This window comes from Priapulus caudatus, unplaced genomic scaffold, assembly GCF_000485595.1.
Source record: "Priapulus caudatus unplaced genomic scaffold, Priapulus_caudatus-5.0.1 Scaffold134, whole genome shotgun sequence".
Classification (NCBI taxonomy): Eukaryota; Metazoa; Priapulida; class Priapulimorpha; order Priapulimorphida; family Priapulidae; genus Priapulus; species Priapulus caudatus.
In genome coordinates this window covers 260,027-271,932 of record NW_014577195.1, presented here as the reverse complement: position 1 = coordinate 271,932, position 11,906 = coordinate 260,027, and the positions used below count along the sequence as shown (strand labels likewise).

At 40.3% G+C, this 11,906-nt stretch overlaps 1 protein-coding gene across 2 annotated transcripts in view; it reads left to right on the top strand.

The window, feature by feature from the left end:
• The window catches only part of LOC106805959 (protein-glutamate O-methyltransferase-like), a 7,785-nt gene extending 369 nt beyond the window's left edge, over positions 1–7,416 (top strand). Inside the window, exons 2-5 of one of the 2 annotated variants that reach the window (XM_014807765.1) lie at positions 3,991–4,091; positions 4,210–4,445; positions 4,760–4,925; positions 5,293–7,416. In XM_014807765.1, the coding sequence (XP_014663251.1) occupies positions 4,089–4,091; positions 4,210–4,445; positions 4,760–4,925; positions 5,293–6,069 (1,182 nt within the window). In that variant the 5' untranslated portion in view covers positions 3,991–4,088 and the 3' untranslated portion in view covers positions 6,070–7,416. Of the gene's footprint in view, positions 1–3,990; positions 4,097–4,209; positions 4,446–4,759; positions 4,926–5,292 lie in introns of both variants that reach the window. The other variant, XM_014807764.1, reaches the window with a different exon arrangement.
• Positions 7,417–11,906: the final 4,490 nt, after the last annotated feature.

The window sequence follows — 11,906 nt, the reverse complement described above, 5'->3', positions numbered from 1 at the left end:
TTACTACTGCCGGCAATAACTGAATAAGATTGTCACGGTCATTACTACTGCCGGCACTAACATCACCGGCGCCATCACCCTCAGATTCAGTGTCTAAGTCACTATAGCGTTTGCTAAAATACGCCTCATCCCGATCGTCAGGTTCATCTTTTGATTCTGAATCAACGAAAGACGACAAATCATCGTCTGACTCAAGAATACGCCTCAAAACTTCTGCTTCAGAAAGCTTGCGTTTGATGGAAGACGCCATTGTGTTTGTTGACTGCTCAGTGCTGCGATCTGGTGTTTAGTTGCGGAAATAACCGAGCCACTATCAGGACGTAATATTACGCCCTACGCAATGTACGTGTACATTGTGCATGACGTAATATTACGTCCTACACAGTTAAGGGGTTAAGTTTTTAATTTTGTTTTTCACATATCTTTTTTAATGTGCTCGTGCCTAAGTTATAGTATCAATAACTGCATCGCGGAGCCGCTATGCACAAACAACAAAATAGAGCACTGAGCCGGTGGGTAGGCCTGGGCTAACGCTCCATTAGGAGTGTTCCCAACTTTGATATCGTTAATGATTAATTATTGATAATCCTAACCCTAACCGTAACCCTAACCCTAACCTAAATGACATTAAACCACAAACTAATATATGACCATGACCATATATATATATATATATGTTATTATGACCATTAATGAAATTAAAGGAATAATAGGTCCATTGATTATGCAATGTTGACGAATGCTAGAGTAACTGGCACCTTGTGTAGTTAATAAGTATGTTACCTTATAGCCAAACGCGTATTAGTTTGTCCAATATCACTGCTGGTTACTAAGAAATGTCTAATTGAAATCCGCAGTCCAAAAATCGGTTGGCTACTGTTTCAAATCGCTGCCGGCGAAGCGGGTGTGATACAGATTTATAGTGCACCGGAAATTTTCGCATGCATGCTCGGCCGTACCTAATGCTATCATCAGTGATTAGCGTTCAGCTTGCAAGCGCTTGCCGCTGTATTGCGCTCAGCTGGCACGCTAGCGATAGTACAGTACTGTAACTGTATACGTAACAGTAGCTCTGATTGTAATGAACGTGGAATCCACGTACAAATCACGGACGCTCGTGATAATGAAGTAGGCTGTGTTGGGGGCCAACACTGGGGGGATCGCGGACTAACCACGGCCACAGACTAAACATGGAAAGCAGACGGCACTACGCGTATTTATGTATATTGGTCAAACGAATACACCTGTGTCCGAAATTGAAGACGTGGGTACCCGTTCATTAGCACCCACGGTTATCTACTTGTGCCTCAATACCGAGAATACACCCAGAGATACATTCTATGAGCTCATTAGTCGTTATAAGCATCCCGGGACAAACAATTCTCTGCTCAACACCCGTAGCAACATGTGACGTCACCTAACCTATTCGAGGCTATATTGCTTGTCAAACAATTTAGCGTTGGCGCCAGATTACCAGATTTACGGATTTCAATTAGACATTTCTTAGTAACTAGCAGTGATATTGGACAAACTAATACGCGTTTGGCTATAAGGTAATGTACTTATTAACTACACAAGGTGCCAGTTACTCTAGATAGCATTCGTTAACATTGCATAATCAATGGACCTATTATTCCTTTAAAGTTGGGAACACTCCTAATGGAGTACGTATCACTGAAAAATTCGCACCACGCTCGCATCGTTTCACACAATCACGGGACAAATACCATAAGCAACCGCCGACATTTTTGTACACGGTCTATGCTTAGCTAAATGTTCACTTGTTTGAAATATATTTTTGCCAAGCAACTGGTACTGCCTAGGATAAGGCGAATTTACCCAGAGATATCTGGTGAATTCATGCAAAAACTCCCACTCCAAAATGTGGCATCAAGTACATGAGTAATGGCACTGGATTGTATTCTGGGTTGAAGTGTACCTGCTTCTGAGGCTGAGAGGGTCTATGTCCCCCAGGGTACTGCCGGAACGTACCCTGGTACTATCTAATATGCCGGACCGTACCTCACCTACTCCACTAACGAGTCTAAGGAGTCGCCTACACCTACTCCCTAACCCTAACCCTAACCATATCAGATAGTTACCAGGGTATACCGGAACGTACCCAGGGTACGTTCCGGCGGTATTCTGGGGAACATAGACCCTATGACTATGAGCGCTTTTGAGCTCCATTTCGAGACCTGCCAAGCCAAGCTAGCATAATGTGTGCGGGAATGACGTCACACTTAATACGTTCATTGGCCAAAGCAGTCGATTAGTGCAGTGAGTGAGTTTCGAATGATAACAGACACTTGCTTCCATTTACCGTTTGGCGGAGTGGGAGTTTACCTTAGGAATTCACCAGATATCTCTGGGTAAAGTAGGCAGTACCAGTTGGCAAAATTAAAGTTCGAACAAGTGAACTTTTAGCTACGCATGTGTACCCAAGTGGAGGCGGTTAGTTGTGTATTTGTGTTGTGATTATGTGAAACAAAGTGAGCGTTGTGTGAATTTTGCACTTACGCTTTCCTTCCTGCTCTATTATATTCTTGTTGTTTGTGCACAGCGGTGTGTTGTAGGGGAGCATTTGAATGGCGTTTACAGGAAATTATCAGTAATGATATGTGGAAGACAGTAAAGAAACATTAAAACTTTGGTAGTAAATACATTTAGTGTTTATTTACCAACATTTTATCATTGAAACATTCCAAGTCCCTGTGGTCAGTAGTAGTACTTGGGCCGTTTTCATAATGATTCAATTGTGAAAACGGATCAGCAATTCAACGTGAAAAACACACATTGTATTTACTACCAAAGTCTTAGTGTCATTCTCTATCACCTAATAATTCCACATAAATGGCATTCAAATGCTCCTCAGCAGCACATTCTGACATCACGCGTGTCATTGTGCACGAACTCGTAGAAACGTTCTGTTTCTGCATGTGTGCGATACAATTGCAGCTCGGAGCAATTGACTGGCATTTACGTGGAATTATTAAGTGATAGAGAGTACAGAAACACTAAGTATTTGGTAATAACCACAATTTGTGTTTATTTACAGTCATTATAATGAAATGGCTCAAGTGCCTTGTCATGATCTCGATCACGTGGGTTCCACAAACTCGCCGTTTATATTCAGTCCAATGTAATTTAAAACTTGATCCACCGGATCTGACCCTAGGCTGGGTACATGTTCGTTTCGGATAGGCCTGCCTGATTTGGGTCAGACAGAAGTTGATTTTGTTCTGCCAAAACAAATTCCAGCTTTCCTCCAATGGGTCAATTGTCATTCTGATCTATCAAATGATAGTTTATGATCAGCTAAAAGTGCTAGCGGTGATTAACTTAGGTCATGTTTGTTTGCATGTATCAAATGATCTGTATCACACAGAACCATTCATCTCGTGTGTTTGTTTGTGTGGATCACTGATCTGGATCAGAAATTGTTGACCCGGGGGGCGAGATGAGTTCAGATGTAACTCCACGAATGGACACTTGTTGCTAGTTATAAACCAACAGTGATTCGTTGAAGGCAGATTTATGCGTGTTTGTGTGTTGTAGATCAGGGTGATCCTGAATCAGCGATCCAGATTTGATGGATCCTTTTGAAACTCATTTTCAAATCAGTATTTTCAAACAAGCTCTTTCACTTAGTATTGTTAGTAAGTCTAATCACATAGTATTATTTGTAGAACAACATATATGAACTTAATTCAATCAATGTATCATGTTACTAATGAAATAAATTAATGTTGTATTTATGTATGCAAATAATTTTAATGTGGTACATGTGGTACACGTCACATGTGGTACACATTAACATCTAGATGTAAAAAGTAATTTACATTTTCTATCCTCGTCCACTCTATAAAACATTTCAAGTCAACACAGCAGAAATATAAATAGTTGTCCTACTTTCTCATGAATTATGTATACCTAACCTAGCTAGCCCAAGTAATAACTATAGTAATAATCAGAATTCACACATTCCAGGTCATTTGCCTACAAAACAATCAAAGATCGTCTTCCAAAGATTTTAACGAAAGCTGTCGATACAATCTACAGGCAAAGAACAGTGTTAGCAACCAAGCATGGTGAGGTATGTGACTGGCATCGTACAAAAACGTTTTACTACTGTAAAACAATTGAATACTTGTTGAAAAGATTTCAGAACATATTTGTTAATATGCTCCTTTGATATAACCATCATAGTGTGGATTAGACGATTTCAAGCTGACAGTTGGGCGGCTTAGCAAGCTGCGATATGAGCTACAGACAAACAAGCCCATGTACAAACTGACTGATAAGCATGCAGATGTGGAACTATGGAATCAGTACTATGACAAGGAAAAGGAAAGGAATGGCATGGACCCATGTTGGTTCACCAATGCATGGCTCTATGTGGAATGCTTTATGTATAGAAGTATAAAAGAAACGCTGGCATTAAGGTTAGACCCTTTGTTAATGAATGGAGTGGGCTGCTTATTCTCGATTAAGATTTGCTTTTCATTGCACTAATAGTTATTTTTGTGTTTAAAACTATTCAATGTAATTTTTGATATTAATGAATGAATATCATTGGCAAAGTTTGTGTCTAGACTAATAATAGTAATATTTTGTTTTTGTGTGTGTGTAGAATTTATAATACCTCTTGGTCCTTGATTTAGACTTGTCACTGAAGTATGTGAAAGCTGCATAACCTTGGTTTTTTTTGCTTATAATGGGATATTTGTAATCAAATATATTTGGTCATTGATTTCAGTATGTTTCTGAAGGATTTTGACCCTTTTGAGGAACAAAAGAGATCAGCATTCATGTCATCACAAACACCTATAGTTACCTTAGCAAACCATCTGCTACATATTGTTTCAAGCAATGAGCACCGTGACGCGGACTTACTAGAGAAAGATTTTCGGCACATGGTAGAGGTAAGGGACGAAACTGGTGTATACGTTAACGGTTTAATATTATGCCAACTTGTTTAAGTTTGTGCTGAAGATCTATTAAATGTCCATCAGATAAATCTATGGTTAAACTATTTTTGGAGCATTGAGATTCAATCTCTTGCCTAGAGACAGCTTTTATTTCACAGTAATTAAGCAATGTACACAGGATAAAATTACTAAATATTCAATAAAATGAATGGTGAATCTGTTGTAATTTGCATATAAGAACCATATTCTTTAATAATGAACTTACATGTATAAGAATATTGTGTATCTGATCTTATAGTACTCTACCTGTGCTGCTGCTAGTCAGTAAGTAACTCATACAAAGTGATCTTGTTGTATTCAGCTTTCACTTTGGGGAAACAAAAATGATCTCTCCATATCCGGCGGCTCTGAAAACTACCAGAAGGCAGATCCTCTCGAGCAGTTAGATGAACTGCAGCCGTACATTCTCGTCGACCAGATTAATGACATGTGGCGCCATCTGAAGTCGTGCGCCAATAGGAAATGCGGCCGATGCAGGATCGACATCATATTAGACAATGCCGGTTTCGAACTGTTTGGCGACCTTTGCTTCGCAGAGTTTCTGCTACGGATGGGACTCGCAAGCGAGGTGCATCTACATGCAAAAGCTATGCCCTGGTTTGTGTCCGATACGACTTCCCAGGACTTCTGGTGGACGCTGGAAATGCTACAAGCGTCGAACAACGGCGAGCTGTCGCGACTCGGCACCAGGTGGCACCAGCATATCAAGGACGAGACGTTCTTCCTGAAGCAGGATGATTTCTGGACGCTGCCGCACAACTACGCGGAATTGCGCGCCATGGCACCACAGCTCTATCAAGACCTCTCCGCTTCTGACCTCGTCGTGTTTAAGGGCGACCTGAACTACAGGAAGTTAACCGGCGACCTCCAGTGGCCACATACGACGCCGTTTGTCGACGCACTGCAGGGGTTCCTACCGGCTCCCCTTTGTGTCCTAAGGACGTTGAAGGCCGACTTAGTGGTTGGCCTGCAGGAGGGACAAGACAAGCAAGCTGAGGAGAAGGCGAGTGATTGGATGGTCAGTGGCAACTTTGCAGTGGTTCAGTTCTATGTAGATAGAGCATGGGAGCAGTTGTAGTGACTTCACCTCTACCTACATGCATGCCAACATTGGGCATCTGTATCTCTTGTGGATATCAAGATAGCTGGCAGGAGATCTATTTTATGGTAACAGACACTACAGCATTTTAAGGGGAACAGCAATAATCATTTTCAAGGTACCAGCTACTGCTTTATAAGGGGGACAGCAGTTAGGAATTCAAAGGTGACCTCCAGTAAGGCGATTTAAAAGTAACTAGCAGTCACATAGTGTGAGGTAACAATTCAGTATTATAGTGAGCCGAAGTAAAAGTAGTCTTAAGATAAACAGCAGTCAGGTATTTCGAGGCAGTCAAAACACGGTATTTTCAGGGTAGTTGCACTAAGGGATTTTATTTTGAAGCAACCTAAACTTCAAGCATGTTGCTGGGTAAACTGCATAATGGATAACCGAGGACTTCACTGACTGTCTAACACACTAAATAGTGTTACTGCAATCAGGGATTTTGTGTGATGTGTAATGTGCATAGTTACACCTTTGTGATGTTACACGTGTTACAATGACAGGGTAGAGGCGACTATAAATAACTGCACCGGTGTAGAGCCTGCAACATGTATGGGGGCTGTCTAAAGCTAGCATTGCTATTGATGATCTATAGGTGGTTCTGACCTGAGCAGCATAACTTTTTTTAAATATCTTAAATATATTCCTGAGTGGTTTCTATTTAGAACTATGTATCTTCTCTCACGACACAATCTGCATATTGTAATCATATTATAGGTTTTCCCATCATATCTGTTTGCTAGCTTTTGCGAATTTTCCTAAATGAGGCCACAGTGTATGATTTTTTCTGCTAGTCAAGTTTACGATTACAAAATCAAACATTACATCAACACATCCAAGAGATTAGTAATGTATACGATTTTTAGAGGTGGACAGGAGACTGGATATCTCTGAGCCATGAATGTAATTAGCTATAGACCTATAATGCAAGGGTTAGTAGCTAGAAAAGAGGTGTATGCAGCTGGTTTGCTTTAAAATATGTATATATTATTGTCTATTGTGTGATCACGATTAAATGAATGACAGATGCGAAAGAATAAACAATTTCAACTAAATTTTACTGTGGAAACTGAAGTATAGTTCCGAGCTCATCTATGTCTTTTGACGTCTATTTATTTCGATAAGCAAATTTACATGATGATAGTCAAAATTACATATCTGTCTGACTGTGTATTCATTTTATATTTGTATGGTCTGCACACAGATTTACTATAGGCAAATTGCTTACATTTGTATTTTGGCTTTCTATTATGTATTTGTTATCTTGAGTCTATAATTGTTATGACATTTTTAGTTTATTTAATAAATGTATGCAAATTTGTATGGCATGTATTCTGTTTCATAATTCGATTCAAATTCATTCGATGCGTGAATCGAATGATTCGATGCTAAAACTACTTTAACCTAACTTACAGAAAGTTCGGGAAAGTTTTTGGTAGATAATTGGGGATTTTGGCTACAAGTCATGGAGGCTAGCTGACATCTTGCCAAATTCCAGCCAATCAGAAGGCGCCTAAATCCTTCCTATGTTATACCGTTAGTCTGTGGTTATACCGTTTGGGGAAAAAAATTTCGCGGCCGGCGACACACGCCCTGTCACGTCCACGTCCAGGCACACGGCATCCATTCAATTACTGAGAACTCGTTGCTTCTACTCTCTATCACTATTGTTGTTTGACTCTGCATTGGCACTGTTGTACCTATAGAAATATATAGAGACACTCTCTCTATATAATAATACATCTATATTATTTCTATGGTTGTACCTAAACTTGGCGCAGTGATCGTGCTGCCCAAACTGCGGATTTCCTCCCAACACAAACTCCCTCCTGCCAGTTTGGCTGACCATGGATATATACAAATCAAGAGTACATAATAGAGATCTCTATATTATGTACTGTTGATACAAATGTTTGTATATGTCTATTGGCTGACCAATCTCAAGATTGCGCACGCTGAAACAATCGCTTATACAACTATATACACTTAATGGCGATTGTGCCATATGCGAGCATAACTGAGGCAAACCATAGATATAGAATCTACATATAGATATAGATCAAGAGTACATAATAGAGGTACTTAATAGATACATAATAGAGATTCATATAATAGATATACATAATAGATCTCTATTAATTATGTACTCTTAATATAGATATATACATAATATTTATAGATTCTACATCTATGGGCAAACTAGGAAGGGATTTCTCTAACAGATGTCAAATTATCTAATATAGTCATTTATTATTTTAACAAAGATGCCAAACACATTGAAGAAAGTCGATAAGAAGTCATGGTAATGATATAACATAATAATCTCATGGTAATGAGATAGCATTTCGTAGCCTATGATTTCCAAGTTTGTTCACTTTTACTTGCCCAAACTATATATAGCTATCGATCTAATTTGTAGTCAGGTTTAACGCCGCGGTGACACATCATAAACTCCTAGACACACGTACCAGGCGAATACAGTAGACATAAAGTCACGGGCTAGTCGCAAGAGAGTAAACCGCTACACTACCATCAATGATGAGAAATCCTTCAAAAAATTCCTGGATCCAGATCTGGATCCGGATCACCACCAAAATCTAATCGATTGGTTCTTGGCCCAAGACCAACGTACCCGTCCAAAAAAATCTTCAAAATCCGTCCGTAACGTTTTCAGATTTCCTGTTGCAGACAAACAAACCAACAAACCAACAAACCAACAAACCAAGAAACTAACAGGGGCGAAAACATAATAATCCTTGGCGGAGGTAATAATGTCTATAGTTTCTTGTAACTACTATAGAACGTTGGCGCGTGTGACTAGAAGAAACTCGCGCTCGTTTCCGCCAGATGTCGCTAAATCATTGTTTGCCACTCATATGATACATATCATACATATATATATACACACACACACACATATATATCAGGAGTAGATAATAGGGTTAGGGTTTTATTACCCTATTTAATTACCCTATTATCTACTCCTGATATATATATATAATCATATATCATAAATATTGTGTTGTGATATCTATGTTGCCACTATTGAGCATCGATACACTGCTATACACTGCAACCAAATATACGCGTTGCCAAGTCAGTGTGCAAATATATGTAGGTCTACGCTCTCTATATTTTCTCGCTAGCAGCACAACCAGTTAAAGAATATCAAGATTGAGTACGATAATAGAAAACCCTCTGCAATACGCTCTGTGTGGGGCTAATATAAAATGTGTGACAGGGCCATTAACAAACGATTTTGGCAAACGTTTTTCAATTAACTTAAATTATAAAGATTATGTAAGTCCGTTCCTAACTAACCGTAATAGAACGTTTTTGAGCAACGTTTTAAAATAACATAAACATCACGCTATAAAAACAAGAAATGAGACACCTAATGTGGCAGGCGCCGCGGCATTTCCATTAGACAACGGTTGTTACGACGTTTTGGTAAAAAACGTTTCACTTCATACGAACCATAAAATAACGCATTCAAAAACGTTGGCGAAAGGAACGTTATGGTTAGTAAATAGCCGTAGAAGCATGTATCTATGCGGCATGGCTTCCAAGTAATTACCCGGGTTACCTTGTTGTTGAATATGGTTTTTTTTTCGACTAACCGTTTATCAACGAGATTTTGGCCATCAAGTAATAAAGTAGACACGGCAACTCCAGCGGGTATTGACAACGACAATAATTTTATTCACTCAGCAGCTCTATTCTCCTATTTCTAACCTTTAAAAGAAGCAGCAAGATCGTTTTTTCTATCGTATCCGGCAATACTATTTTGTTTCAATAATGTGCGATTTTTGTTTTAATCGGTTGATCTTTATGCAAGCATAATAATCATTTCAGCGTTCGTCGTTCGTTCGGGCCGGTCCATCGAGCCATCACATTGGGTCCTGCGTGCTGGAATTTGCGCCGCTACAATATATTGTGCATTCTGGCGGCGCTTGGTGAGTCACAAGACGCTCGATCGCTGGCACATCTCTCTCCCTCCTCCCCTCCCTCCCTCCATCTCAGCGTCAACTTACGCACCTCGACCCCCTGCTTCCTCCCTCCCTCTTCTCTCTCACTGCAGCGCACCTCTCGATCGCCTCCCTCCCTTTCTCACTCACTCACTTACCACCCTCGACCCCCTCCCTGCCGTCACCAACTTCTCGCTCTGCCTCCTCGCGCCACCTCCTCCCTACTTTCTCCTCCACCAACCGTTCTCACCCCCGTCCTCTACCTCCTCCCCCATTCTTGCCACTTCTCCTTCCCCACACAACTTCCTCCCCTTCTACTCCACTCAGCTTCTACCCGCTCCTCTACTGTCCTCCACATTCTTCGCACTCTGCGCTCTACGCTCCTGCCGTCTTCTCGCGGCCAATCCTCTACATCCAATCCTACGCCAAAATGCTAAGAATGAGATTGTCAGCATTATGTATTTGATATAGTTTTTGTATTGTATTATGAAGTTGAAAACTAGTGGCCCGTTTTGCTCCAGAGTTGTTTGATAGATGGCGCCTCAGATTCGGAAACAGTGGCAAGGTAATAGATTAAATTTCAGGATCGAATCATCCGATACGTGAATCGAATGATTCGAGTGCATCATTCGATGCGTGAAATCGAGATGATTCGATGGAATCATTCGACTTTCACGCATCGAATCATTCGATTCACAGCCACTCTGAATCATTCGATCACGCATCGAATGATTCGATTCAAACGCATCAAAGATTCGATGGCAGTCATTCGATTCACGCATCGAATGATATCGATTCAACAAGGCATGCGGAACTAATTCGATTCACAGGCATCGAAGTCATTCGATTGCAACAGCAACTCGAATCATCTCCGATTTCACGACGCATGCGAATCATTCGATTCATGCGCCTGACGGGACCATCGAATCATTCGATTCACCCATCGAGATGGCATTCGGAATCACGCGGTCACTCGACATGATTCGAGTTCACGGCATCAATAATGATTCGATGGCATCAATTCGATTTCACGCACATCGAATGATCTCGATCTACGCAGTTCTCGAAACATGATCAGATTCACGCATCGAATCATTCGATCACGCGTCTCGGCATCGCGAATCATTCGATTCATGCGCAGCATCAAATCATTCGATTCAGCGCATCGAATCATTCGATTCTCTATTTTTGATATAAAAATAAATAATATCGCCGCGATAATATCGAAATTTTATATTGATAAATATGCTTAATATGTGGATAAATCGAATGTTATGATGTGGATATAAAATCGATATGTTATAGTGATATAAAAATCCAACCATAAACAAAAATCGAAATTTATGACACAAAAACATGCCATGAATTTGGTTTCAACACACATGTATATAAAATACTCGGCCGTTTTTAAGCTCACCCTTGAACATCGTCAAGCCTGAGCTATTTGCCAATGGGTTTCGTCGTCCGTCGTACGTCTTCCGTCAACGACGCGTGTTTTCGCTTCGGTCAAACGATAACGTAGGAAACCGTTTTGGCCCACAATGTTTGAAATGGGTATAGTTGTATACTCGCTATATGCTCCCATATTAACCGCGCTAATTTTGGAGCAGCGCCAGTCGACGTACTTTCCCGAGCCAGCGGCAATTTTTGGCAAAAATGGGAATTGCCATTAGTCCAGTTCAAGGTTCTAACGTATCTTTGCTCATTTTTGGATAATGTGAATGAAATAAGGCTAGGGTTATAATATTTGAAAAAATATGGCAATTAGGTAGGGTTTTTTGCAATTATATAGCATATTATATAGACAGCGCAGATAACAAACAGTGCTGTGGTGTCCACACCCGT